This window comes from Aspergillus multicolor (genome assembly GCF_047715735.1).
Source record: "Aspergillus multicolor strain CBS 133.54 unplaced genomic scaffold BDW74scaffold_41, whole genome shotgun sequence".
NCBI classification, from domain to species: Eukaryota; Fungi; Ascomycota; class Eurotiomycetes; order Eurotiales; family Aspergillaceae; genus Aspergillus; species Aspergillus multicolor.
Genome location: NW_027395992.1, coordinates 37,269 through 64,697, shown reverse-complemented (window position 1 = coordinate 64,697; position 27,429 = coordinate 37,269). Strand labels below are relative to the sequence as shown.

The following is a 27,429-nucleotide window of genomic DNA, read 5'->3' as shown; positions in this document are numbered from 1 at the left end:
ATCCCGCTATATCTCATCCTCAGCATTCACCCTCCCCCTCTCCTGCCTTCTGCCTCTTCGAGGCCAAACCTCCACGAGCCCATCCTCAACCCCAAACACCGTCCCACTGCGGACAACATAGCGCATATGCATACTTTCCTCCCAGACCTTCTGCACGGTATTGACACAAGGCGGGTAAATTACTAAATCCGCTAACTTCCTAGCCTCAACGGACCCAAGCGAGCTCTGGAGACCCAGCGAAACCGCATTCCCGATCGTTGCGGCCCTAAGCACGTCATATGGCTCTTGTCCGCCCATGCCCATCATGCTCATCTCGGCGTGGTAGAGGTATCCAATTGGCTGTTCTCCATGAGCCCCGATATTTGTGCGAACCCCCAGAGCAGCAAGTTTTGCCGTGGAGAGCGTGGTGTTGAAAAAGTGATATGAGCTCTTCGGTGCCTTTTTGACCTCCGTCAAGGATTCAAGGATATCATGGCGCACATATTTCCTCAGTTTCGGGTCTTGGGGTAGGTTAGGCACGCTCTGGTGGATCCAATGCTGTCCGAATATACCACCGTAGTTCATTACCGAGAGTGGCGTATATGAGCTCCCGCTTGCAGCGATGAGGAATAGAACATCGTCGTACAGCGTCAGAACAGGAAGCGGGTGTTCTTGAGATGTATACCCGTCGATGAAATACGTTATGCCCCAGTCAAACGACCACCCGCCCTCGGGGACAATGAGCATTTTCATCTTGGCTGCTTCGAGGAGGAGACGCTGACGAGCGGAACGTGACGAGAGCTGGTAGTTCTTGACGCTGAAGGACAGTCCTTCGCCTCCTTCCTCATAGATCCGCTGGAATGCGTCCCGCGCATCTTTGCGAGAATTGATCTCCGTGTATACGGACGGCTGCGTTGAGCCGTAGAGGACATCGCCGGTGTGAAAGACGCGAGGACCATACATACGTCCCTTCTCAATGAGGTTGCGCTCCATGTGCCCGGCTACATTTCGAGAGGCAGGGTTATGAATCGTTGTTACGCCGTAGCCGAGGAAGGTCTCCATTTCCCAGGATGGGGCGGGGTAGGGCGAGAGAAAGCCGCCCCAGTGGCCGTGAATGTCGATGAAACCCGGAAGAACGGCGCCGCCGGCTGCGTCCAGTATGAAGGAATGGTTTGTTGTTGGGGGAAGCGGGATGGAGTGGCCGTGTCCCGCTGCGATGATTTGGCCAGCGCGGATGATGATCGTGGCATTTGGGATTTGTTTTGGTGCTGAAGGGTCCTCGCTCATACTGATCATGGTTGCATTTAGAATGACAAGATTTGCGTTGTCAGTAGTGACGATTTGCTGACTGAGCGCTGTTTCAAAGGTGACATTTAGGGTTTGTGTTTTGACCAACCCTAATCCTCGCGGGCAGGCACCTGAATCACGGGACTCTACTGAGGCACCGGCACAATAACTTACGACCTCCTCAACGGACGCGTGATTGAGGTTGGGACCAAGCAGCCAGAATACCCTACGTCCATCCCCGCTAAATGTAACATCGTGGCCGCCAACATCTGATAGTCGGATGAGGTTGTCCGGAGTCGAAGAGTCACCGGGCTTACTCCATATGGCGGCGGCCTGTAGTGCGTTCGACGATGGAGTGAGCCATACCTGTTGGAAGTCTCTAAAGGCGATGGTGCCATGGGCTGAAGGAGACGCTGACATCTCAACAGAAGTTTTGCCTCTAGCAAGGGTTGTAATATCTCCAGTCAAAATGTTATATGTTGTGATGGATTGGGGATTCTCGATACCAAGCACGCCATCAGCGACGAGAGTAAGTTTAGTCTCAGCACTAGAAGGTATGCCGTCCAGCCTTCTAAGTGACGACAGTAATATTGAGTTCCCGGAGCCAGAGGGCAAGGACATCTCGCCGACCCAAACCCCCTCGCCAAACGTCTCCTCCACATCCCCAAACATGTAATCCCTTCCAGTCCGTACATACGCAATGAATCTTCCATCGCTAACGGGCGACAGATACCGTCCTCGAGGTAGACCTTGCACTTCAACCACCGTGTCATCTCCCAGGCCCGCCAGGACGAATGCTGTGAGGTTGCGACTATCTACCCAGCAAGCCTGTAGGGCATAATGCTCGAGGTTTTCGCCGCGGATGAAAGAGGGCGCATAGCACGAGATACGCTTATTTGGTTTTGGTACAGCTCGAACGGCACCGGATTCCACATCAGCAACGTAGTTATCCCCTGCAGCCTCGAACACAACTCGTTTTCCGGCAAAGTCACTTCTCAGATTCTTGAATGCGCGAATCGGACGGTGTCGGCTGAGCTCTCCCTCCGTGATCTTCGTCTCTGAGTATCGCGTCTCTCCCAGGGCAAGGTCAATTTTCGCCTCGAACGGCAGTTTTACCGGATTGCCAACTCTCACTCGCGCTCCTAAGTCATTGAAGCCTAGCGGAACTTTCCAGATCTGCCCCTGTGCCCACATGATAATCGCTTTGTCATTGGCAGTCCATCCGTAGTTGGGATATGCACCCATGAACGCAGGTATAGTGGAGAGATCATAGTCCAGCCGATCCCATACATAATGCATCATTCCCGAACGCATATCCTTCAGTGCAAGAACCTCCTTATCATTGACCCTGCGAACAAACGCCATTGTCCTCCCATCTCGCGAGAACCGAGGCATGTTTGCTCCGCCGGGACTAGCAGGTTTATTGGGTGCGCCGGGGTTCGCCGATACGAGGGTGGTGGTCTCATTTGTCGTTGTGTTGAGCATAAACACCGCGTTGATGCCGTCATGGACGTCCTTGTTGTAGCTGAATTTCCCGCTCACGTTGTCGTCGTCTGCGACATTGCGAGTGTAGATGATACCATCACCGGAAGGTGTGTACCGGGCTTGTTCGACGCCGAGCTGACTTTCAGGGTATCGGCTCTCTGGCCACGATGGTGGGAAGTGGCGTTGTATCACTCTCCGCCCTCCTCTCTCCGGTAGATATTCCTGTGCCCGATCGAGCACCGGGAACTCCCAAATCTCCCCTGCGCCATTCGGTCTTCCCGTGAGGAACCATTTCGTCGCGATGATTTTGTTCTCGGTTGAATGGAATGCCGGACTCGAGAAGAAGCGGAATGTTGAGTTCGTCTGTTGTATGGTTGACATTCTCACCTCTGCTTCGGTTGTCTTCGCCATGTCTTCGCAGGTTGTATACGGCATTGTCCATATGTTGTCGACGCCGAACCCAGCGTCCGATATAAAAACTAGCTTCTTGCCGTCCGGGGAGAACTCGGCTTCTTTATCGTAGGGGATTCCAGGTAAAATGGCATGGGCTGTAGTTGGGCCTGTTGTGTTCGTACCGTCGATGGGCATGCAGTACAGATCACCGAGCATATCGAAGACGATTTCAGAGAGGTCTGGGTGGGTCGTTATTCGGAGCCATGTCCCCTCCGTTACGGTCTTTGTTAACCGTTTGGGATACGGGTATGAGGTTGAGATGTCCCAGGATTCATGGGCTGGACGGAGGGGGTAGTCCGTGTCTGGGTGTATGTCCGTCTGTGTTGAGGTGATGCTGCTGTGGCCATGTTGGGCATCAGGTTGAAAGAGATGGCTGACAAACGAGTGTGAAAACGGTAAAATGTAATACGACAATTGCAGGGCCCCTATAATTGCTAAGGCGTGAAGCAGTACGGTCTTTGCTGGCCATGACAGTTTCCTTGCCCTTGACCGGCAACGTTCCCGGATCGCAGGTCTGGGGCTTCGTCCCTCCCTGAGAAGTCCTTTAGCCATGATGTACCTTCAATTCTAGATTGCAAGATTTGCTCAATAGAGGCGGCCAGAAAGTGGAAAGTCCGGGCCATGGCCATCCATTCCCGAGGCAGGAACGACTCAGTCTGTCCCGGTCATTCCATTGACTCACGCTAGATCTGCCGAGACCTTGACCCGGCGTTCATCATCACCGGCGACTCAGGATATATCCCCTATCATATTCGGCTTATCATTTTATCAAGTTATCGGGGCGTGATATCTTCGATGGGCTATCAGTCGCGGACCGGGTACTGACACCCGGGGTTGATATGGATGAGTTGGAGTCAATGGAGGTTGGCTGGATTAGCCGATAATCAGAAGCCGGCACTATGAATTGGAGTCAAGTACAATCACTGGGAAAATCTCTAAGGGGTTCCGGTATTTAGTGGATTATTTTTGAATGGATTTTTGAAGATTGCTGATAAGGGACAGCGTATCTCCAACACAATTTACCCCGGTATAGCGCTGGTGAATGGTGCAAGGGAAAAGAATGACTCTAAGGTTTGCATGGCCAGCAGTAACAGCACCACTCACACCATCCACCATGGCAGACAGATGCAGCATCTCCGGCTTCGACTTCGTCTCCTACGACGAAGCCCCCTCTACATCAACCTCCATCCCAATGCATCCCAAGCCGTTGTCGCCCAGCTACGTCTCGAGCTTTTCCGAGCTGCAAGAACACATTTGTGCGCCCGATCCGAACTACAACATCGCCGAGAAGCCATGGCTTCCAGGCCCGCACAGGCCGTATCTCATTCTCAACGCAAAGCTCGTTGATCCGCGGGAGGGTGTCGTTCATGAGGGCATGAGTGTTCATCTCGCTGGTGGGAAGGTGCTCAAGGTTGCACCGACTACCGAAAAGGAGCTCAAAGGGGAGTTCTACTGCGCCGGACAGAAAGTGCAGAAGATTGATCCGAAGGGATACTTTGTTTGTCCGGGTTTGATTGATTGTAAGTATTCTTCTCTATCTCGCACACTCACAACACAGTTCGTGAGATGTATACTGAATTGTATTGTGTAGGCCACGTCCATATCATGGCCGTCCACGGAAGCGCAGTACGTACCCCTAGCTCCCGTCCTCCTGTAAACCCCAGCATCTAACCCTTGAAAAATCTCCAGACCCTCCACGGCGCCTTCACCTTCCCCCACGAAACCGCCGTCTTGCGCACAGCAGGCACAATGCGAGGGATGCTAAGCAACGGCTTCACAACCGTCCGAGACACAGGCGGCGCGACAATCGCACACGCACAGGCAACAGAAGAATTCCTGATCCCCGGCCCGCGTATCTTCCAAGGCGGCCGCATGCTCTCCCAAACAGGCGGACACGGCGACGACACGGACCCCTGGAACGGAAGCGAGGGGCACTGCTGTCGTGGGTCTGGGATTGCAAACTCTGCGCTCGGAAGAGTCTGCGATGGTGTCGAGCAGTGTCTACAGGCCGCACGGGATAACATGCGTAAGGGTGCGAAGCATCTTAAAGTCTGTACGAGCGGTGGGATTGCGAGCGCGACGGATCGACTGGAGAGTTTGCAGTTTACGGTTGAGGAACTTAAGGCCATTACCACGGTGGCTACAAACATGGGCGGACCGGACACTATCGTTACAGCGCACTGCTATACAGCCGAGGGTATTAGACATGCGATTGCCGGTGGAGTCCGGGGGATTGAGCACGGGAACATGGTGGACGCAGAAACAGCGCAGCTCATGGCCGAGAAGGGGATGTTCCTTACACCCACGCTAGCCCTGCATACATTCGTGACAATGCCACCGTACGACAAATTCGAGACACCAGAGGGTCTGCGCAAGAATGCTATTGTCGGTGATGCCGGCGTACGTGGTATCAAGATTGCCGAGGATGCAGGGGTTACAGTGTGCTTTGGGACGGATACCACGGGTCCAACGCTCGTGATGCAGACGTATGAGTTTGTAGTCCGCAGCAAAATCCTCCCTAGCCCGGTGGTTCTGCGCCAAGCGACGGTGAATGGGGCGAAGCAGTTGGGCATGGAGGGGAGGTTGGGGGAGCTGGTTGATGGAGCGTTTGCGGATTTGCTGTTTCTGAAGGAGAATCCGTTGCTTAATGTTGGGAGTTTGGATAAGAAGGAGAACTTGGCGCTGGTGATGAAGGATGGGAGGATAGTTAAGAGTCGGATTGAAGGACTGCAGGCTGAGAGGAACTGCGAGTGGAACTAAAGATTTATGCTGTAGAGTTCCTACCATCTTTAAGGTCATTGTATCTAACCATTCTGATGTAGCACCTTTCCTCTCTCATGGTACTGAGTACTTAGTACTGAATATTTAGCATATAGAAACTCCCGTCTGTTATCAGCCGACAGTTACAGAGGTATATAAAGCAGGCTCATAAGCACGTAACTCTCAGGCATAAAGGTACCGTACAAGGGGGAATAATGCACTATCTCAGAAGACACCAAAACCAGGTTATCCTTATCAAAAAGCCCTCTCCTTCCTTCAAGTACTTTCAGCAAGGCTGAAAACAATTGCATTCACATGGAATCAACTAGATACCGTCCTTACATAAACCGTCATTACATCCCATTTAGCCAGCCGCTATATCGTCTCACTACAATGCTTGACACAATACTATATATGCCGTCCACGTCTCCATGTGAATGTCATAAGTGGAGACCTCAGGTAGCATGTGCTCGGAAAACCCGAATCCTTCCCGGTGATCCTTACTAGGGACTCAAGCAGGCACCACCAGTCTACTTAGGCACTTGCAGTCACTTCTTCGCCCCCTTCTCGAGGCCCTGCTCAACGACACTCTCCGTAACATCCCCCTTAACCTCAGTCCCGTCAGTAACTTCCGACCCATCATAAAACGCATCAGCCGGATACTGCGCAGCGGTACGACGATCGAGCTGTGAAACCCGTTAGCACAACCACCACAACCCCTTCCATACCCAAGACCATAAAATATGTAGGATAGGAGAGAAACATACCCAATGCACAACCCACAACAACCCAAATAGACACCCCACAACAACAAGCATACTAACATACCCATCCCGCCAATACGGCACCTTATCAGCGGGAAACAGCGCAATGCCCCAAAATGTATAAAGGATCTGCGCGAATGCATTCATACTCGTCAATATCACACTGCGCCGCGCATCATCCCCGCCCCGCTGGCAAATGATATTCGCCCACCCGAAGAGCAAAGGGTTAACAATGTACGCAGACCCCGCGAGGTAGAACGCGAACATTGTAAGTCCCCAGGGTGCGGAGCGGATGAATAGTATGATTGTGGAAATGAGTTGGAGTGAGCATGCTAAAATCCCCATGGGAACCCGTCTCCCCGTAGCATCGATGTATATCGCCGCAAGCATATTACTCACGATCCCCATGGCCTGAATACCAAGTGGGTATGTGTTGACCTGCGCCTGCGTAAAATATCCCTCGGCCATGTAGTGCTTCAGCCATAGGAGGTAGAGGTTCTGGACGCAGAAGGCTTCGAGGGCGCAGCAGACCATCGAGAATAAACAGAGTATATAGAAAGCAGGTGAGCCGAAGACGCGCTTTGCAAGGGACCAGGGATTTATGTTATGGGCGTCTTCGCGTTTCGGTGGGAGGCGTGAGAAGGCAAGCGTTTTTTCGGACGCGCTGATCCAAGGTGCTTTGGTCTGTTCGGGGGTGTCGGGGAAATAGAGGAAGCCGACGATTGCGATTGGACAGGTGATTATGCCGTCGATTATGAAGACCCATTGCCAGCCTGCTAGGCCGGCCTGGGGGTTATTAGAGGGGGTGTAAGTGGAGGGTAAGAGGGTGGGCGACGTACGTATCCGTCCATGCCGGAGTGGATTGCTGTCATCATTGCGCCGGCGAACATGGAGCCTGCTTGGCCTGAGGCTGTGAAGATGGCTGTTCGTTTGGCGATTTCGCGTGGTTTGCTACGGTTAAAGGTCAGCTCATGGGAGCCCAGTGTACGAAGAGAAGTTGGTACATACTACCAAGACCCAATACAATAAATTGTCCCGCAGTATGTCGATGCCTCAATAAGCCCCTGCAGAAAACGAACGGCACACAGCTGTGAATATGTCTTGCAGGCGGCACTGGATCCCGTCAAAATTGCCCAGATAATGCACATAGACGGGAACCAGATCCTGGGTGGGATCTTTTGGATGGCGATGCCGTGCGGTACCTGTCCGATGACATAGCTGGAAACGCGTTCATGATCAGACATTGGGAGTTAGTATAGAAAGTTGGTCAATGGACGTACCCTGCTGTTGTCATGGAGAGGAGGATATTATATTGGTTGCCATTCAGACTGAGAGATTCACTCAGTCCGGAGACCTGGAAGCCAGAGGATGTTAGCATGATAAGTCGTAATTAAACGCTGGAAAGACCAGGGACTCGTACATAGGCGTTTGCAAACGCAGCTCTATCGAGGTAGTTGAAGAAAAAGCTCACGCAGCAGTAGGTCTGCGCTTGTTAGTACTAGACTCGACTCATAGAGTAGCATAGAAATGGCCGCTGACCAGAATAAAGAAATCTGTCCCAGGATTTAAGTCAGTATCCCCGATCCATGCAGCTCCTATCATTCTTGATTGACTCTTGAAGCTTTACATACCTAGTTTTCGAACAAGCCATCTCTCCTCCTTGCTCTTTGCCTCGTCGCCGAGAACAAGAACTGTTATCCGTCAGCTGGGTAGCCCAATGGGATTAAAGAGGCGCGCCAGACCCTTGGCTCTCTGCGCAAAGGACTGCTCGGGCACCACAGACTCCACGGCGTCCATTGTGACGGTTGTCTTGAATATCGGCAGTAGATACACCGTGCGAGCAGGTGCTGGGAAGCAGTCTCCTTATTAGGCCTAATCTACATATCTCTGGCCGTATCTTATGCTTGTCCTCATTCAAGACGATATGCTTGATATGATAACGGCTCTTAACTGCCCTTGGCACTCGCCACCGCAGCGGTCTAGGGCACTAACTATGGTAGTACACCATGCACTACAGCAGTTACGGTACAGCTCCTGGTCACCGGTGGCGCCGGCATTCAAGCTAGGATCAGATCAGCCATGGCTTTTGTCTCCAATTATTCCCATGTACAGTTCTCTGATCCTGTATGATAAGCGAGCGGGACGAGATCCGAGATAACATCGTCCGGAGTTATGATACCCTGCTAGCGTGAGGGGAGGCGTAGGATGTTGGGGTAGATGAGATAGATATGGTATTGACCGTATCGGATTTCTCAACCAGTCGATGCTTGAATTGCCGATTTGCAGGGGTGACTCGTTTCCCATCAGCGGCTTAGCAGTGTGGTGCTGGTAAGCCGCTGATGGGAAACGAGTCACCCCTGCTTCCTTCTTTTTCCTGTCAATGCACGGACGCAGTTGCCCGCTTACAACTCTTTCAGTCTAAGCGACAATGACGGTCAATGAGAATACACCTCTCCTGCGGGAGCCTTGCGCCCCCAGTAGGAGAAGAGCAATATTCTCCCCCGAAAGCCGAATTCTCGTGGCAGGCTTCATCATCTCCGTCGCTTTGAGCTTCACGCAGGTCCCGTACGTGACGTCTCAGAATCCTTCTTCAACTGTCAATCTGGACTAATATGCTGGCATTACAGAATCCTCTACGTCTTCCGCCTAATGTCCTGCGCCGAATACTACCGGCACTCCACCTCCCCCGAAACCTGCAATCTCAACGGAATCGACTCTGCCACCGCAGCCCAAGTCTCGATCCTCGGGCTCTCCACAGCCTTCTGCGGCGTCCTAAACCTCTTCTTCGCCGGATGGCAGATAAAACGACTCGGGCCCCGGGCGGCCCTCGTCATCCAGACAGCTTTTCCTGCGTTACGCGTCGCAATCCAGGTCCTTGGTGTTACGGTCGGATTTAAGGAGGGGATATTTATTGTGCAGGCGAGTCAGCTTATTACGCTCGTCGGTGGCCAGTCTGGATACCTGCTTGTTCTCAATACCGCTGCTGGTGAGGTTGTCTCAGTCTCCGAGCGAACGGGCATGTTTGGTATGCTGCAGGGGAGTGTGATGCTAGGCACGAGCATTGGGTATCTACTCGGTGGGATTGTGGGTGACGCGTTTGGGATCCGACGGCCATTTGAGATTGCGACGGGCTTGTTTGTTTTGTCCAGTCTTTATTCGGCGAGGTTTGTACCGTATATCGATCCAATGTCTTTGCAAGGCGATGGCAATACCACGACCGGGGGGAAATCTGGTGGGATATGGAATGCCCTCACTGGGGGACTGAACGTACTCTCACCTAGAAAGCTCCTCCTTCCGAATGGAACAATCACTCGCCACTACGGGATCACCCTCCTCGCCCTCGGCGTGTTCATGGGTGTTTTGGCGACTGGCTTTGCACCCATCCTGATCCAGATGTACGCCACCGCTGTGTTCGCTTTCCAGCCAACTGAGAACGGGTATCTCATGGCAACGAACTCGTTGATCAGGGGCATCTTTCTGATCTTGTTCTTCCCGCGGATCATCACCGCGGGGAGGAAATGGTTTTCGAAGCCACTGCAGGAAAATGATATCAACGACAGTGTTTCTGCCAAGGGTCTTCCAACGGATCCTGAGGACTTTGCACCCCCTAGTGTACTCGCCGACCAAGAAGCTGCTAAGCCCCTCCCACCCGCAAAAGAAGAAACCGGCCAGGCTTTCGACCTCTTCTTTCTCCGCTGGAGTCTCCTCGTCGATGGGCTCGCAACTACGTATACTGCCTTTGCCACGGTCGGATGGCATATCTACATCGGTACTCTACCCTTTCCATCTTCCTCATTTGACTTCCTCCGTCCAGATATGGTAGCTAACTAAGTTGCCCGTGGACATAGCCGGCTTCCTCCTCCCCCTAGCCTCAGGCTCGGCCCCCGCCGCAAAGGGAGTAATAACAGAAATGTGTCGACCCACCGAGCGCGCCGACGCCCTGCAAGCAATGACGCTGGTTGAGAATGTAGCGATGTTATCGACCCTCGGATTATTCGGGCTGATCTTCTCGGCGTTTGCGGATGTCGGACGGGCGTATTTGACATTTTATTGCAATGCGGTAGGTGCCCGTGGGCTAAAGAGGGTTGTTCAGGGAATGGATGGAGTGCTAATGATTCTGGTTAGGCTGTTGCGTTTGCGGCGGTGGGAATATTGGTTCTGGCTAGGTTTCCGCCGAGGGAGGGGAATCTTGACAAGGGAGATGATGCAAATGAGTAAAGGAGATGATGGTGGTCGCAGAACCGGGGGCGCTCGTCTGCTAGTATAATTACTGATAAACGCTGGCAGTGTCCAAATATCTCCTCTTCTATGGCAATCCTTCATTCAAAACTTTTTTAGCCCCAATCTCCTTCAACACGGCACCTCAATTACCAAAATTAATCCATGGAGAGCCTAGTTGGAGTATCTGGACGGATCAAAGAACGTTTATCTTCCCCGCACTGCATTAAATGTCCAGATCGCCAGGAATGAAATGACCAGGATAAGAGACACAATAAGCCCAGGTATTGCTTCTCGAATGGCTGTTTTAGGGCTAGAGCCGGGTGCATGTACCCGAGCTAGGCCCAATATTCCGATAGCGGGCCATCTGGTATGGTATCTTCGGTGACTATGACAACTGACACACAGAGAACATATAGTCCCAAGTTTTTGCTTCTATATGCATTATTTGCATTTCCCCCACGTGATAGAGGCTCAGCTGCTGAACATATCCGCCATGGACTTTTCACTCTCGTCCCATACCTAAGTAGGTAGGTACGCCAACGCAGTAATATAAGTTCCGGTACATAACTCTCAAACCTACAAGACAATCCCTTGTTAGAGCTGGATATTGTATTTGTTCATCTAAATGTTTGCCTTTGTCATAGCCTCATGTTGCACTCAGACCACCGGTAAGTTTTACCTGGACATCAGGTTCAACTCCACCATCTGGATCTGCTGATTAGACACTTGGAATCCTTTTCAACAAAGCTCATTTCTTATGATCCAACAGCTGGGTGTGACAGGCCATTAAGAGATTAGATTAATCTTATTATAGACGGCGTTGCTACCCTGAGGCCCGTGGGCTGCAGCCCTATGGCACCAACCAGGGACCAGGAATGCCAAGGCTGTGTCCCCTTGGCTGGAGCTTGTGGGGGCCAGTGCACTAACCAAATTATTGTCTTGAACATTGCCAATCAGACAGCAACAAACGGAGCAATAATTTCCGGGGAATAGAACCCTCTGCGAACCCCTGAATTTGCTTAAAACCGCCGGCCACGCCTCTTGCCCTGCCGATCTCGATCATCTCTACGTGTAACTTACCCCAGTCGTTCGTTCGTTCGTTATCAACAAACTTAGTCACTCTTTCGATATGCGTTCTTTTACCCGTCTCGCTCTCCCCGCGGCACTTCTCGCCTCCCTAGCATCCGCCATCAGCATCACCGAGCCCACTGCAAACTCCACCTTCGCGGCCGGCTCAGCCATCACCGTGAACTGGATAACCGTCGACACCGACCCGTCGACCTTCAGCCTGTACCTGTGGAACTTCGTCTCCTGGCCTCCGTCCTACGTGCCCTTGGCCACGAATATCTCCACAGACGAAGAGTCCCACACCGTGCAGATCCCCTGCGACACGAACCCAGAATGGGGGTACCAGCTCAGCGCGATCAATGGGACAAACGTGTATATTATATACGCGCAGGGCGCGAAATTCAGCGTCGGTGCCCCCGTTGATGGGGAGAGCTGTGTTGATACCCCTGCTGTCCCCGTTCCTTCGACTACCCCTTCTCCTTCTCCTTCAGCTTCCACCTGCGACGCGACGACTGTCTATGTCACCGTGAGCCCTACCCCGGGTTCTTCTGGCCACCATCACCATGACCACGACCACCCCAGCCACGCCTTTAGCTCTCCTAGTTTGTCGACACCCACTGCTGCTTCCAGCTCTACCAAGTACACCAAGCCCGGCCTCGTTCCCAAGACGATCGGCTGGCAGTCGGACTACGAGCACCCCGTGACTCTGGATAACCCGCCTGTCCCTACTCCTGCGCCTGAGGAGGGTGAAGCTAGCACCGGGAAGCCGGTGCATGTCGTCACTGTTACGACTACAGTTGGTGTTCCTGCTCCCGCTGGGGATGATAGGTGTCCTGCTCCTTGAATCTACGGCCACTTCGCTGGTAGTGCATGAGATCTGCTCGCCGTTTTTGACCTCGATGCGCACTTTTTGATACTGGGCAAGATGATTTGCTATTGTAAATATAACTTTCTACCTCGATGGGTGCCTAGTACAAGGTTCCTCTGTACTCTTCACAGTGTCACCCGCTTTATCTCCTTATACACGCCGTCTGTGGTATACAGCCACGAACCTAATAATCAAAGCAGCCTGGGTAGCTATAGCCGGTATTTGACATCTTGAGGTTGCGAAATCCCTTCTACCAATTTTGACATGGGCGCTTGTATCATAGCTACTCACTTAGACAAGAATCTTGATGATATGCAATTTACATCCTGAGGAACACGTGTTGTACCATCTAATCACTCCAGGTGCTAAATCCCAGTATTAAGATCCGGATTCGGCATGGAAGGCTGCGTATCCGCCGGAAAGACCATAGTATCAATCAGCTCCAGAAACCCATCCAGCGTCGTAACGACCATCCCATACTGAAACAGATCGACTTCGCCCTCATCGTACGCTTGCAGCCACGGCTCCAGCGCCTCCTGCACGGCTTCCCTTAGCCAATTCTGTGCCTCCTCCTGCCGCGTCGCAACGAAGTCGTTGAAGTACTCGACCCATCGCGCCGCCATGTTGGGAAGCTGGGGGATATCGTCTTCGATGTACCCGGCCTGTCGACGGACCTGTTGCCGCACTGCGTCAAAGCGCTCGCTGACGTCTCCCTCGTTTAGGTAGTCGAAGACTGAAATTCCCTGCATTGCACGTACCCAATCAGCATCAATTAGTAGCCATGCTCAGAGATCAAGAGCCCTCATTCGGACAAGGGAAGGTGAGTAGAGGACTCCGTACCAGCCTGACATCCTGCATCATCTTATCAATATCAGCCTGTTCGCCCGATTTGAGGGCCGCCTTGGAATGCCTCTGGATTGTCTTTATCGCGGTGGGCGCCTTCCCCGCCATCAGACGACCCTTGGCCCCGTTGACCTGCTTCTCAACCAGCGCAAAGGGATACGGATACGTCTTCGAGCCGAGCGCCTCGAAGAGCCGGTCATTCGGGGTATCCGGGCGGATCCCGACTTCGATTCCGTCCGGGTCAATCTGCACGGGCGGCCGGTCGGCGAGGGCATCGTTCTCGATGTGCCAGACATCCCTGATCGTATCTCGGGCTATGGGGAGGTACCGCGAGGTCTGGCCGGAGGGGAGAATCCCGCTGTTGATGGACTCCACGAAGTCGACCATTACCTGGCGGTCGATGGGGTGCTCGACCTCCAGGCGTGTGGTGTTGGGGCTGGCCTCGTTGCGTCGGAAATAGCCGTACTCGATGTTCCGGCCTAGACAGGGCCCTCGGTCCAGCCGGAACCATTCGCGGAGGGCTTGCAGGATCGGCGGGTACGCGAGAAGTTGGAGAGCCGTTGGGTAGCCGATTCCGATGAGGAACATCCCGAGCCCCTTGGAATTGTATGGGTGGTCCTCGCCGCGTCGCTCCAGCTGGAGCGAGGATCCGGGTGCTGCCTCTGGTTCGTCCCGGGCGGCTTGAGGAGTGATGGGGAGTAGGATGGATAGATCTCGCTTGCTCTGGCCTGTTGAGGGGTCATCGTTGTCTGTTAGAGGGCAGTAGCCTGGTATCTGGGAGCACAGGTCAACGCTGCAGGTGGCGGCTTTGATTGGGGCGACTTTGACCGTGCAGCACATGGCTTTCTGTCGATCCCCTGTACCCATGGTTTATCAGTGAGCATGGTTGTGTTTTGATACAGTGTATAGTTCTAGGAAAGGATGTGAGTAGACCTACAGTCGCACGCTTTTGACTTGTCTCCGTACTGGGCTCGGTCGACCTCGACCTCCGTCTCGCCGCAGTTGGCATTCGCACAGTCTGCGCCCCCGCTGCCGGCTTCCCAGTGGCAGTCGGTCAGGGGGACAGGGTCGGGACAGCAGTAGTTCTGGCCGCTGGACCAGCACTTGTCGTACTTCTTGAAAACAGACGTTGAGCCGGACGGGCATTCGTCGCCGCTGTACACCTCCTATTAGCCTTTGATTTTGGGGGAAAAGAACACACACAGAGCAGGATCATGGTAAGCTTAAGGAACAGATGACTACCATACCAATCCGCATAAGAGCATCCCTTGGTGATCTGTGCGTAATCCGGATCAGGGCAGCAGAAAACCTTTTTCCCTCTCCCGCATTTATTGGTATCACCATCGTTCAGGAAGCCCCCACCCCATGAGGATGATATGCCCTTGATATTGATCTCTCCAGCTCGACACTGAGCACTACAGTCAGACCCTATCCCTCCTCCATTATCGTCTCCGCGCCAAATACAATTCTTCGGGGCGCTCTTGGTGGGACAGCACACAGGCTTTCCGCAATGCTGGGTTAAAGTCAGTGATGTTAGTTTGACTCTCATCGGTGCTCTGGAGCGCCAGCCTCCTGGCATAAACCACTTACACAACTGGACTTGCCACACCCGGCATCATCCCATCCAACAACAGTAAACCCAGACCCGCAAGCATCGGCCATGGCCGAGTTATCATCAAGATCGACGCAGTCTCCATCATACTTGAAGCACTTCTGTCCGTTGAACGCAGCAATGTCATCGACGACAGCCTTGGGGTTCGACAGCGCCTTGTTCATGCTCTGCAGCGTCGGATTCGTGGTGACATCGCGCTGTATCAACGCCGCATGGGCATCATACTTATCGGTATCCTGGTCCGAGGCCCAGATCATCGCTCCTCCAAGGCCAACATCGTTCGCCCAGTCGACCTTCTGCTTGAACGTCGTCTCGTCATCGTACGAGATCCACTGGTCCTCGTCGAAGATGGAGTACTTGACCGCAGCGGTTTTATCGTGGATCGGCGTGATAGACGCCCGCTTCGACCCGGATCCGGACACTGACCCAGACCCTGAGCCCTCTTTCAGCGCAGCCATAATCTCATAGTACGTCAGGATTCCGCCGGTAGCCGAGCAAGGACCCGGCTTTGAGGCGCCACTAAACGCACAGCCAGGCTTCGTGCAGTCCTTGTCCGCGAGCGTGAAGGAGCGGCCGTAGAACCCGAAGCCCATGACGAGTTTTGCGGGCTGGATGCCGGCGCGCCAGAAGAGTTCGGCGGCGAGTTTGATCTCGGTGAGGTTTGTGTGCGCTTGCACGATGCTGCCGATTGGGTTCGTCGAGTCCCAGACCCCGTGCAGGTCGTAGGTCATCAGGTTGATCCAGTCTGCGTACTCGGCCATGCCGGGGAGGTCGAACCACCGCAGGTACCAGTAGGATGAGGGTGCGGTGAAAGTGATGCCGTAGTCGCCGCCACTGGCGTCGAACACCTCGCGCAGGGTTTTAAGCAGGAGGACGTAATTGTCTGTGTCTTCGGGGTTGCCGCCTCTGTCGGGGGCTCCTGGATACTCCCAGTCGAGGTCTACGCCGTCGAAGCCTGGTATTCATGTTAGGTACACTCACTACGCCCTTAAAGGAAGTTTGTTGCATGGGACTGGATAACTGAGAGGTTTAGGGATTGGAGCGTACCGTATTGCTTCATGAAGTGCACGACATTGTTCGCGAACGTCTTGCGTTTCGTAGCGTCAGCTGCAATCTCCCCAAACAAGGGCTGCGTCGTCGTATCATTATCGGAAAATGTCCTTGTCCTCATCAGTACAACTATCGTCATCCCCCTGGGGTATTTACCAGCCGCCAATGCTAACATAGATCTTGATTTGCTCCTTGATCGCTTTCACGCTTGTAGTATCTTCAAATAGGCTGGCCGGGGTTGCTTTGTCCATGGTAACAACCTTGTACGTATCCGGCTCGATATAGGCGAACGCAAAATTGATACTGGGGAGAATTTCAGCATTAGAACCATCTTACTCTGCCCTGGCATAATGAAGAGAAACTCACTGGGTTAGGGCATCCAATGGTAGATCGGTTGGCGAGACCTTGTGGCAGTCTTTCCGCGCGGACCAGGACTCATAGTACCCAATGACTTTGTTCTCGAGCACACTCTTTCCGGCAGAGCCTGATGGGGGCTCGGGGTGTAGATCGCAGTTGCTTTGGCAATCATCTACGGTGGGCAACGTCAGTCTGGATCGCTACCGTAGAAGGAGAATTGGTTAGATCACACGTACCGTTGCAGAATTCCTCTGTTGTACCGCACTGTAATTAAGTACGTAGGTCCCTGTCAGCATTTGATGGTTGTCTTATTTCTAATTACAGGGTGCAGAATGAGGCCGACCAGAACATGTCTACACTTTGTTGGTTTGTCCGCCCGTATGCTTTGTTCAATGTGGACTTGCCGGTTGTACGTATATATTGAATTCCTCTTGTCATTACCACCCTCCCACCTACTGAAAGTTTAAGTCGTTGAGGAGATTCAACATGGCAGATTGGCGTCTACGCTATCTCGCTCGAGCCTTATGGCTGCTTTTGTGGTCTTTGGTAAAGCCCAACAGCTTTCTGATGCTCCGACATACCTCGACTACCCGGATTTGAGCACTTCGTGCCTAGCTGCCCTCAACACCACCGTCGCCTGTCCTCCATTCCTCAGTACAGTCTCTGCCAGGTATTTCGTGTTCCTGGTGACTAGTCTGTTGGATGTTAGCCGTTCTAATCTCTACTAGTGGAGAAATCTTGGACGCCAACCTGGTGTCGGAACTCTGCGTCGACTCTTGCTATACATCTCTAGAAAGCGCTCGCGATACGATCGAGGAAGCTTGTACGACAGAGACTGACGTTATTGTCCATGACAGGGTCGCATATCCAGGTATGCATACTGGTGGCCTCTAGGGATTTTCTTTATTGGGGTTCAATGCCCATGTCCCGGATGAAAGCTGACTCAAAGGGCGCAGCCACATTTATTATCGACAACTTCCTGAATACTTACAACGTCTCATGCCGCAAAGACAGGTCAGTGTTTCTATAATATTGAATGCAGCTCTTGAAGGCTCAAACATTGCTAGCTCGACGGGTGTATTCTGCGATCCGCAACTCCTTGCCTGGTCGAGCCAGTCATACCTAAATTCCAGCCAACTGTGTTCAGACTGCTGGCTTGGAGGACAGGCAATGCAGCTGAGCAACCCCTTGGGCTACGATGCGAATTTGGCCTCTCAGTTCGCGTCGTTGACTTCAAGCTGCAATGCCACCGGAAAGTACCCTACAGCAACCCCGACATCATACGCCATCAATTCAACAGCGACCACTGTCCCAACGCCTACAACAGCAACAACACCACCGACAGCCAGCTGTACAAGCTCATATACTGTGCAAGAAGGCGATGAGTGTAATTCTGTTGCTCTTAGTCTCGGCGTGTCCACCTATGACCTCCTCTACGGTAATGGACTGGACCTTTACTGCGAGAACTTTGCCTCCGCTGTCAACTCAACTCTTTGCGTCCCGCCAGGTTGCGATACTCATGTCTGGCAGGGGTCGGACTCCTGTGATACTGTTGTCAGCAGCCTTGATGGGGTGACTGTGCCAGAGTTCTTGTCGTGGAATCCGACTTTCAACTCGCTCTGTCAAAACAGTGTCAACTTTATTGACTATGTCGTTTGTGTCAGGTATGCTTGTCGCTAAGAAGGAATCAAGTATTGGATCCATGAAGAGATCAGAGCTAGCTAACCCTGCTTGTCTAGTTCCCCTGGCGGCTATCTCAACTCCTCAGCCACGGCCACTGCCAACTCCACCGGATATACTGGCAGTGCAACTACGACGCTTCCTGTCCCTACCAATGCCATGAACGGCTCGAATACAGACTGTGGATACTGGTACACCGTAAGATATACCCTCAGCCTTACCTAATGTTATCCTCACTAACCTGTGGCATTAGGTTGAAGAAGGAGACCAATGTGCCCTCATTTCCGTGCAGTTCTCGCTCTCGCTAGATGACTTCTATTTCCTCAACCCAGAGATCAACGAAAACTGCACCAATCTGTGGCTAGGTGAAGCCTACTGCGTGGCTCCCGTAGGCACTATCACATCCTACTCGGGCTACCCTGTCACCACACCTTTCATCTCCATTACCTCTGCCACTTTCCCATCCGTCACTATAACTATGTCCACCCCTACCACCGGCTATGTGGCAACAAGCTCCGTGTTGCCGACTGCTTCTGGAACACCCAGTAACTGCACTGACTACCGCAACTACGACAGCGCCAACAATCGCAACAACTGCAGCTACGTTGCCTTTGCGGAAGGGATAACAGTCGACGACTTGCTTACCTGGAATCCCAGCCTTCCATCCACGAACTGCGTTCTCGAATCTGGGTATAGCTACTGCGTAGGGAACGGGGACGACTCATGTAAGTGACACCCAACTATAGTACCTACACCATACATCCAGAACCCCCGTCTAACCCAAGCGCAGCAACCGACACTGGCTCAAGCTACTGCTTGCCCCTCAACGCCACTGAGCCAGGCACAATATCGACGTGTAACTGCTTCACGCGCGTGAAAGGATACCAAAACAGCACTTATAGCGGTATGCGCGGCCCTTCAGCCCCGTCCTCCAGCCAACCCTTCCCATCTCCCGATTTACTAACATCCCACCCAGGCGAAGTCTACACATGCAGCAACCTAGAAAGCGACTACGGCGTCACATCAGCCCAGCTCTTAGCCTGGAACCCCTGGCTGGGATCCGACTGCGATGCTGCGCTCTTCCAGAATATGACCTACTCCGACGTCCGCGCCATCTGTATCGGAGTCGACACGTCGAGCTCCCCTACCACGACCGCAACCACAGGAACAGCCTCAACCACAGCCACATCAAGCTCCTCAAGCGTGGGACCAACCCAAACAGACACTGTCCCAGGCTGTCAGGAGTTCTACACCGTGGCCGACGGCGACGGGTGCGATACCATCGAGGCCCAATTCGACATCACGCTCGCGCAATTCTACGCGTGGAACCCCAGCAGTGAGATATCCTCTTCTCTTATCCTTCCCAAACTACATGGTCGGTTCACTCAACTAATGTACTTCATTCTGTAGTCGGCAGCGATTGCTCCAATCTGTGGCTTGGTTATGCATATTGCGTGGACGGCCCAACTGCCACTGCCACTGCTACAGCTACAACGACAACGACTGGTCCGGGCGCCCCTACTTAAACAGGGATCGCGGCAGATTGCAACAAATACCACACTGTAGAAGACGGGGACTCATGTTCTGCCATTGAGTCCACGTATGGGGTGACGTTTGCACAGCTGTATGAGTGGAATCCCGCCATTGGGTCAAACTGCGAGACGTTGGTGATTGGGTATGCGGTGTGTGTGGGCGTGTCTTCGTAGCTTTCTTTTCGGGGTGCTTCAGAGGGAAGACTTTGTGTTTGATGTTTTTTCCCTGCAGAAATGTTTTTTATATGCCAGAGTATACATGATTGGAACAGGAGAGACATCCATTGATGCAAGTGTCCCTCTAAACTTCATCCAATGGCCAAATGTGATAGCCCTCATGTAGAGCGGCAATCTCTCTACATCTAGCTAGTGTTTCACCACTGTGAATCTAGTACCCAATCAAGATCTCAAGTTTTGGTTTCACTTCCACCTGTCGGGTTTTATAGGGGCACATGCATGTCAGGTGATCACGCCCTAACCCCAAGCTATAAGTACCTAATGCAGGCCCTCTCCACATCTATCTATTTTATTTCATCCATTCCTCTTATTCTCTCGCTACACCCTGTCCAAAACACCAATGCGACGATTCGAAGAACCAGAAGTCCCCTACTTCTGCCACATCTGCGGCGCACCCCCAACATGGCGCGGTCTACTCGCAGACTGGACCCTCGAATACCTTGATCCGGAGGAAGACGATTTCGACCACAGAGACTACAGGTATATGGACTTCATGCCAGGCCAGGAGGAGAACGGGTACGATGCACGGATCTTGCCGCCGCGGAAAATCCGGTGGCTGGACGCTGTGCGTCTCGTGACGAATAAGATTGCCGACACGGATCAGGGCACGCTGTCGGAGTCGCCGGTGCCGTTGTTGACTCCCTTGGTAGAGTACTATCTAGAAATATGGCTTATATCACACTTGCTGATGGATGGCAGGCAGGAAATGTCCGCATCGATAAGCCCGGGACTTTCCACTACCCCGACAACACCAACGTCCTGCGCTGCAACATTGATGGGTTTCTGGTGCACGATGCATGTCTTAAAATTTTAGAGCGTGTCCATCAAGAGAACACTTGTTCAAAGCAAGAGCTCGACCTGCAAAAGCTATGGAACTGGCTTGAAGCTGGCCTGGAAGACCGCAACAATGACCTCGTTGACTGGGGGTTCGGCGACGCGTTCGAGGGAGGTGACTATCCCGGCCAAAGATTCGACGATGGCTATCAAGAGTGGATACCGTTGAAGGGCTCCATGGTGGGTTTCCGAACAATTGTTTAATCATGGCGTGGGGGAATACCTAACAGATTGTCTCTATAGTGGACGGTGATGGACCCCGAAGGCCCATTCGGTTGTCAGCCTCTGATCGACCGAGCGTCTGCCAGCGGTCAGCCGGGGTACGCATTTAGTTTCAACGTTAACCCTATACAGGCAAGTCCATCGGGGCGGATCCATTCAACATCTAGCGTCCTCTCCCTGCTCCCGCGCGAACTCCAACTCAGTATCCTGGAGCTGCTGCCGACGCCATCCGTCCTAAATCTCTTTTTGGCGAGTTTTGATTTTAGGCGCTGTGCCGAGCACCTCCCACCCAGCTTCTGGAAGTCTCGTCTCTTCTTCGACATTCCTTGGTGTGCGGATATCATTTTGTCGCAGCTACGCCGGCAAGATAAACAAGGTGAAAGCAAAGTCCAGTTTGGCCAGCTCTTGCGTTTCCTGAGGGAGTTCTATGAAAGTTCAGGCTCTGAGCCTGATGATAAGGACCTTGAGTTCAAGGGGCTGAGGAATCGACGCCGGATTTGGCTGAATTGTGAGCGGATACTGGGGGAGATGGAGAGGCAGTATGGCTGTAAAGGCAAGGTTGGACGTTCTGGGTCGGAGTCGGACGATTGAAAGAGACTTGTAACTCTGACTTATGGCATACTATTGTTTTCAATGGTTAGGGACTACCAATCTAAACATCAAGCACGGGCCACAGTATGGCTTCTTCGTGGTTTCTATACCCCTAGTATCTTGTCTGGGCGTATTACAATGTTTTGACCTAGCATTTGTTCTCCGTCTTTGGAATTCCAGACATCATGCTCGTTCCACGTTTGAACAGTCTACCTCATACTGAACAGAGTTGCTTGAGTTCTGTTTAGTGAATTCATGCAACTAGCGCTTCTAGCCACATAGAGTCGAATTCATCCGCTTAACTCTATTCTGTTATTGAAGGAAACTGCAAGATAACAATGAAATGCTGTTCCACTTGATGCCTGGTGACGATGAAAACTTGGTGAGTATTCCCTTTTGGCCTTGGAATTTAAGTTCTCTCAAGCTTCTCCATGAGTGGTTGCGAAATATATATCTGCCCACCATGATACACTGATGGGTTGCTTGAAGTACTGTAAATCAAGAGCCAAGCTCTCTAAACTAGTTGCTTTGATTTTGCTATAAGCATTCATTGCATTGCCCCCGCGCGATATTCAGCGCTTACTGCTGGATTTTTAGCAGGCAAGGTTGGCCACAGTTGTGATGGCTTATCGCCTCGTCGCCTTGTCCTTGGTCACGAAACCGAGACCTGGCCGCGTCCGAGAAAGGAGGCGGTGAAGAGCGCTCAGGCCGGTACCGCCCCATTCTGCCGCGTCGGCGCGTCCACCCTCCAGCCTCATGGTGAGACACAGAACCAAAATCTCTCCATTTCTCTATCGATCGCATCTCTTTCATCCTCACTTTGCTTTGAACGCGATCGCAAACGCCATACAAGAAATCTAAACGTCAATTGACTCCACCCGCCTCCTACCCACTTCCTAATCCCCCTCAACAGACGCCGGAACCCTCTGCGCCGCGAGCCGCGAGAACTGGCTCGAAGCGCAATGCGCACCCACGACGACTTCATGCGCGACGCAACCTCCTCCCCCCTCCACCATGCCCCCCCGGACCGCGACCATGACGAAGAAGACCTCGCGCGCCGCAAAAAGACCCGAACAGTCCACCCAGCCTCCCAAATCTGCCGCGACTGGATGATCGTCTCGGGGAACGTGCACTACGCCCGCGATGCCGCCTCCTTCGTCCAAGATACATACATCCCCGTCTCGGCGCACTTGAAGTCCAATATGTTCAGCCCGCACGATGAGACGCTGGTCTCGGGGATCGGGGCGGTTCATCTGACTGTCCCCCGGGGTATCAATGATCCGGCTACACATACGTTGGTCCTCGAGAACGTCCTGCATATCCCCGAAGCCCTGTGTAACGGGTTCAATCCGCTCTTGGTTGGGAGTAGTATGTCCTGTATGGAAGATCGGTGGGAGGGGTGTGATGCGCTGGGACAGGGGATGTGGTATGGGACGAGGTTTTGCGGGACGGGGAGGTTGGTTCTTGCGGATATGGGACAGGCGGAGTCGGATCTTATTGAGGGGAGGGAGTATACGTTGAGTCTATATGTTAGTCCGCAGGAGAAGAGTGCGATTGTGGATCAGGCGAGGGAGGTTCAGGCGCAGCGGCAGGCTCCAGCTGGGGGGATGATGGGGCAGCGTTATGGGAATGGGAATGGGATGGGGCAGGGGATGGTGATGTAGAGCTCGGGCTTAGTTGAAGGTTGAACTTCTTGTATACTATGTATGGGCTATGATGTATGATTTTCTTTTGTACTATAGGTGGAGTTAGGGCTGGCTAGGTGCCATAGCTGGCTAGGCGAGCACTAAAATTTCCAATGTTCGACTTGGATTATTGGGGAAAAACAAAAAGGTGTTTTGCTCTAAGAATTCCTTTGTAACTCCGTGTTTCAATTATGCCTCAGCAACCCAAGCAGGATTCCATGGCACTTAGCATCCGTCGTAGCAAAAACCTGTAATTGAGTGCCTTATTCTGAGCTTGATTGGACACCGGTGGGTTCTGGTGTATAGAGCTCTATAAGCAAGCGCATTTTCATCAATAGGCCGGCTGGCCCAATTGGCAAGGCGTCTGACTACGAATCAGGAGATTGCAGGTTCGAGCCCTGCGTCGGTCATTTCTTTTTATTTTTCTCCTGCTCTTCTGCTTAGGAAGAAATTTTTGCATGGTAGTGGAGCATCGCGGAAAGCCAGCAGCGGAGCCGCGGATGGAGGGTGGAGTGGATGGACCATGGCCGGAGAGTGTTGGTTAGAGCGATGGGACCTTATATCCGTATTAGTTAGGGCTTTGGGACTCTAAACCTACCTACCTAAGTACAGGAGGGGTCGTCTGGCATTGTCTCAGGTTGAAATGCAAGGCATTGCAATCAATGAAGGCACCATAGGGTACTGAACATACGCACCGCGCACCGCGCACGGGGGTGACGGAAGAAACAGCCACTATATTGACTTCTTAAGAAGATAGAATTGGTTGAAATTAAGTCTGCTTTAATAGGGACAAATTACTCCCGGGCACAATGCCCTCCATGCTAATATCTACCGCGTTGAGCTCTTCAACCACTCGCTACGCCTCCTGTGTTTCAGTACCTGTTCATCTTGCTCTTTCTCCACAGCAGTATCGTCCTTCAGAAGCGGCAGTTTGATCTTCTTCTTTCCGCTCTATCCGTACCTCAAATAGTCCACCGCATCACCCTTGATGCAGGGCGAGTGTCCGTGTAGCGGTGTGCGGATCCCACGCCCTCTGAGCCCTAAATCAACTAGTTTCCCTCCATATCAACCGTCAACAATGCCACCCAGTATTTTATACCTAAGAAGCCTTTCCAAGGTTAGTCAAGCATGACATACCTCAAAAGTGCCAATAGCGCTCTCCACTCTATCCAGCGCCATCCCATACACCCGACACCTGACACCCCTCACTCCCATACCCAAACACTGTGCCATTACCCAGGACACTGTCAAATCTGCACCCAGGCCTCTTCGTATCCTCCGTAATCAAGCCAATCGCATAGATACCCTCTCCGTCATACTGGGTCGTGAAGCCACGGAACGACTTCACGTCGCAGAGGACATGCACGCCGCGTTCGTCATACGGAGACCGCGTCTTCCGGATACGCCCCTTCATATTCTGCACGTTTTCGTACCGTCTGTAGCGGTGGTACTTTCCAAACCGCTCAGTGAGCTCGTCGGCCGTTAGTATTTTTGCGTTTGGGGACTTGGAGCCCAGAATACTGCGCCTGCTGTTTGTGTATATAAATTCTAGGGCAGTGATGCTTGTTGTGGGTTCGGCGTGTTTCCAGGCGTTATGCTTTTGCATGCGGACGGGTGCGTGTGGCGCTGAGACGATTGAGATGCCGATTACTCTGAGGCCACGGGATATTGGGACGTTCTGGACACGGCGAAATTCGCCAGCACCGAGACTGCTGCGGGGGTGTGAATGGTAGTCTTGTAGCGGCGCCGTAAAAGTCGAGTGGAGGAGAAGCCAGAGTATCTTCCGCTACTAGAACATCTTTGATCCAGCGGAGGACTTCCCAAGCCCTGATTGTGGTGTTGAGCTTTGTTCCAAGGCTTGTGGCGTGGTAGAGCTGCCTCCAATCAACCTCATTGCCATGCCCGGATGTACATCCACAACCTCCATTGTCATGGAGAAGAAATCCCAAGAACTGCCTATCCCCGCCGTCCTGGCATCGTGTCTTCCAGAATTCGAGACTATGCGCAACATCCGGATCAATTGGCTATTCTTACCCTCCATATTCAGAGACATCATTCCAGCACCACCCCGCCAGCCTCAAGCCACAGTCTATGGGGACTAAACGTCCAGAGACTTTCTACGCCCGACCCTCCAGGGCCGACGACCCTCCGTAGGACGGTCTTTATTGCCAAACAGATGGGTTCCCTTCCGGGTATGATCTCTTTCCTTCGGCCGGATATCCTCATTCATGTTACTATCCTTCCCGCGAAACACGTCTTGACCACGAAGGGGCCAGTACATAATGCCGTCCTCACTCTTTTCCCACTGTGCATCACACCTTATGGGCGCCATCACTTTCCGATACTTGCTATCCAGCAGAAAGGCTTTATTCCGCGCCGTCGTCTTACTGTCATCTCGATCCCCACCCCGCTCAGTGTCAGGTGGATAGTAGAACGCCTCCTTGTACTGCTTCGCAGACACACTGGTTGCAGATTCAGGCGGGGGGCGAACCACAGACTCCCTGCTGATCGAGGGATCAACGCGTCTTTTAACATAGTACGCCCCGGTCCCGAACCCCGCCCACTGCGTGATCACAACCGCGAGGCCATCCACCCCGCAATCGAGCAGGGAGTACTACAACTTGATGCCGTCGAGCGCGCAGTGGAATCGGTCGGATGTTGGAGGTGGCACTTTTTGTCCGCGGTCAGTTCCAATCTCCAGTTGTGCCAATGCAGCACGAGCCCAGTTATTCACGTTCCCGAGCGACGAAGATTCCAGTTGGTGACGGCAGACGTTGGCTTGCGTTGGAGATTAGCGATGAATGTGTCCGTCTCTGCTGGCGTGAGTGGAGCGGAAGATCGGGTGGGCGCATCGACATCGAGCTTGACAAGCACCTAGGACTGGGTTTGCATAAGCAGATGGACCGCTGGCTCACGTTCCTTGATCGAGTGTTCCCGACGGGTCCGCATATTAACAGATAACAACGTCGTGACTCTCCCACCCGGAGGATGTGTCGGACTCCCCACAATCTCCGTGTAGGCCAAGCCGCGCGGCGGTGTTCCAAACCCAGTCTTACGGTGATAATTCTTCGTCGCTGCGAGAACATGGTGAAGTCTGAACTGGTATAGACTCGGACTTCCAGGCCCATGGATATTGAGAAGTATACCGCTGAAAGGCGAGTCTTGGGTGGTTTTCTCATTTGTGCCGCAAACGCTTGGTGTTGAGGGACCTGCGGGATGAGCGACAGCGCTTGTTTCATGGAAGCGCAAGCAGTAGTTGCAAGCAAAGAGGGACGGAATGTCTGCTGCGATCCTGGTGAGGGCGTTGACCCTTGAGGCGTTGGTGACCGGAGCCGTCCGTGGCTTTTCAGTCAAGCTGTAGAGGGTGTAACTGCAGAGGCTCAGGACGATGAGGTCACCTTGTTCCAGGAAGTCAAGATGCATAGGATTATCTCCGGAGAGAGGCATTCGAGGGTGAGTAATCTGCTGGGTCGCTGGGCCTTTGATCTGCGACGGTGAAGTCGTTTTGACAGCCATGCTGTGAGCCAGGCCATTCTGAAGTTATTCAAGGGGTAGATTGAGAGTATTGCGTGGTTGCGCGGGCTTAATGAAGCGGTTATATCATGCTGGGGGGTCAGATGTCCGGTGAACTCCGGACGTCTTGTGGCTCTGGGTCAGGTCAGACCACCCAACTGGAACCTTATGGGCCATGGCCGGTAGAGACATGACGTCCGAATGATTGCTGATATGGATTTGTCATGGTTAAGCGACAGCTGGACGGACATTGAAGATGAACGACAATAATGACCGCGGAGTTGGGGTTGAGTATGCCATATGTTCAATGAGCATGTCCTGCTATAGGTGCGTCATACGTCCAAATGCTGCAAATGCATAGGCCAAATGTATGGCCATTAAAGGTAAT

At 52.8% G+C, this 27,429-nt stretch overlaps 10 protein-coding genes and 1 non-coding gene across 11 annotated transcripts; 6 read left to right on the top strand and 5 right to left on the bottom strand.

Moving 5' to 3' along the window:
- Window positions 1-6: 6 nt before the first annotated feature.
- Window positions 7-3,756, bottom strand: BDW74DRAFT_183045 (uncharacterized protein; the record flags this gene model as incomplete). Its single annotated transcript, XM_073730408.1, has 1 exon — window positions 7-3,756. One exon carries the CDS (start codon window positions 3,754-3,756, stop codon window positions 7-9), a length of 3,750 nt encoding a protein of 1,249 aa, XP_073578816.1.
- Window positions 3,757-4,318: 562 nt separating this feature from the next.
- On the top strand, window positions 4,319-6,084 carry BDW74DRAFT_188658 (uncharacterized protein; the record flags this gene model as incomplete). The annotated part of the gene is made up of 3 exons (XM_073731786.1): window positions 4,319-4,724; window positions 4,796-4,830; window positions 4,894-6,084. 3 exons carry the CDS (start codon window positions 4,319-4,321, stop codon window positions 5,962-5,964), a joined length of 1,512 nt encoding a protein of 503 aa, XP_073578815.1. The 3' UTR covers window positions 5,965-6,084.
- A 428-nt stretch (window positions 6,085-6,512) lies between these two features.
- Window positions 6,513-8,525, bottom strand: BDW74DRAFT_183043 (uncharacterized protein; the record flags this gene model as incomplete). Its single annotated transcript, XM_073730407.1, has 9 exons — window positions 6,513-6,650; window positions 6,732-7,514; window positions 7,568-7,679; window positions 7,737-7,946; window positions 8,009-8,082; window positions 8,149-8,211; window positions 8,268-8,281; window positions 8,360-8,419; window positions 8,471-8,525. 9 exons carry the CDS (start codon window positions 8,523-8,525, stop codon window positions 6,513-6,515), a joined length of 1,509 nt encoding a protein of 502 aa, XP_073578814.1.
- Window positions 8,526-9,156: 631 nt separating this feature from the next.
- On the top strand, window positions 9,157-10,946 carry BDW74DRAFT_183042 (uncharacterized protein; the record flags this gene model as incomplete). Its single annotated transcript, XM_073730406.1, has 4 exons — window positions 9,157-9,293; window positions 9,356-10,497; window positions 10,577-10,788; window positions 10,854-10,946. 4 exons carry the CDS (start codon window positions 9,157-9,159, stop codon window positions 10,944-10,946), a joined length of 1,584 nt encoding a protein of 527 aa, XP_073578813.1.
- Window positions 10,947-12,024: 1,078 nt separating this feature from the next.
- BDW74DRAFT_162360 (GPI anchored serine-threonine rich family protein) lies at window positions 12,025-13,186 on the top strand. Its single transcript, XM_073725943.1, has one exon. It carries the CDS (start codon window positions 12,079-12,081, stop codon window positions 12,859-12,861), a length of 783 nt encoding a protein of 260 aa, XP_073578812.1. The 5' UTR covers window positions 12,025-12,078; the 3' UTR covers window positions 12,862-13,186.
- A 64-nt stretch (window positions 13,187-13,250) lies between these two features.
- BDW74DRAFT_171029 (glycoside hydrolase family 18 protein) lies at window positions 13,251-17,808 on the bottom strand (the record flags this gene model as incomplete). The annotated part of the gene is made up of 9 exons (XM_073727249.1): window positions 13,251-13,628; window positions 13,726-14,585; window positions 14,666-14,883; window positions 14,976-15,241; window positions 15,319-16,295; window positions 16,388-16,500; window positions 16,547-16,693; window positions 16,757-16,919; window positions 17,739-17,808. 9 exons carry the CDS (start codon window positions 17,806-17,808, stop codon window positions 13,251-13,253), a joined length of 3,192 nt encoding a protein of 1,063 aa, XP_073578811.1.
- A 2,700-nt stretch (window positions 17,809-20,508) lies between these two features.
- Window positions 20,509-21,928, top strand: BDW74DRAFT_103509 (uncharacterized protein). Its single transcript, XM_073721567.1, has 3 exons — window positions 20,509-20,842; window positions 20,896-21,210; window positions 21,274-21,928. The coding sequence occupies exons 1-3, from the start codon at window positions 20,537-20,539 to the stop codon at window positions 21,841-21,843; spliced, it is 1,191 nt and encodes a 396-aa protein (XP_073578810.1). The 5' UTR covers window positions 20,509-20,536; the 3' UTR covers window positions 21,844-21,928.
- Window positions 21,929-22,805: 877 nt separating this feature from the next.
- BDW74DRAFT_171026 (uncharacterized protein) lies at window positions 22,806-23,633 on the top strand (the record flags this gene model as incomplete). Its single annotated transcript, XM_073727248.1, has 2 exons — window positions 22,806-23,417; window positions 23,586-23,633. The coding sequence occupies 2 exons, from the start codon at window positions 22,806-22,808 to the stop codon at window positions 23,631-23,633; spliced, it is 660 nt and encodes a 219-aa protein (XP_073578809.1).
- A 232-nt stretch (window positions 23,634-23,865) lies between these two features.
- BDW74DRAFT_t200 lies at window positions 23,866-23,938 on the top strand. Its single transcript has one exon. It is a non-coding gene; the product is annotated as a tRNA-Arg (tRNA).
- Window positions 23,939-24,479: 541 nt separating this feature from the next.
- Window positions 24,480-25,284, bottom strand: BDW74DRAFT_103506 (uncharacterized protein). Its single transcript, XM_073721566.1, has 2 exons — window positions 24,666-25,284; window positions 24,480-24,577 (listed from the first exon to the last, which is right to left on the bottom strand). The coding sequence occupies exon 1, from the start codon at window positions 25,132-25,134 to the stop codon at window positions 24,694-24,696; it is 441 nt and encodes a 146-aa protein (XP_073578808.1). The 5' UTR covers window positions 25,135-25,284; the 3' UTR covers window positions 24,480-24,577; window positions 24,666-24,693.
- A 1,118-nt stretch (window positions 25,285-26,402) lies between these two features.
- BDW74DRAFT_183035 (uncharacterized protein) lies at window positions 26,403-27,044 on the bottom strand (the record flags this gene model as incomplete). The annotated part of the gene is made up of 1 exon (XM_073730405.1): window positions 26,403-27,044. The coding sequence occupies one exon, from the start codon at window positions 27,042-27,044 to the stop codon at window positions 26,403-26,405; it is 642 nt and encodes a 213-aa protein (XP_073578807.1).
- Between the last annotated feature and the right edge of the window lie 385 nt (window positions 27,045-27,429).

Excerpts from the sequence above, each read along its gene's own strand:
- BDW74DRAFT_162360 (XM_073725943.1), top strand. The coding sequence starts at position 12,079 with ATGCGTTCTTTTACCCGTCTCGCTCTCCCCGCGGCACTTCTCGCCTCC.
- BDW74DRAFT_103509 (XM_073721567.1), top strand. The coding sequence starts at position 20,537 with ATGCGACGATTCGAAGAACCAGAAGTCCCCTACTTCTGCCACATCTGC. Across the intron at positions 20,843-20,895 it reads TGCCGTTGTTGACTCCCTTG|GCAGGAAATGTCCGCATCGA; the intron begins GTAGAGTACTAT and ends GATGGATGGCAG. Across the intron at positions 21,211-21,273 it reads TACCGTTGAAGGGCTCCATG|TGGACGGTGATGGACCCCGA; the intron begins GTGGGTTTCCGA and ends TTGTCTCTATAG.
- BDW74DRAFT_103506 (XM_073721566.1), bottom strand. The coding sequence starts at position 25,134 with ATGCAAAAGCATAACGCCTGGAAACACGCCGAACCCACAACAAGCATC.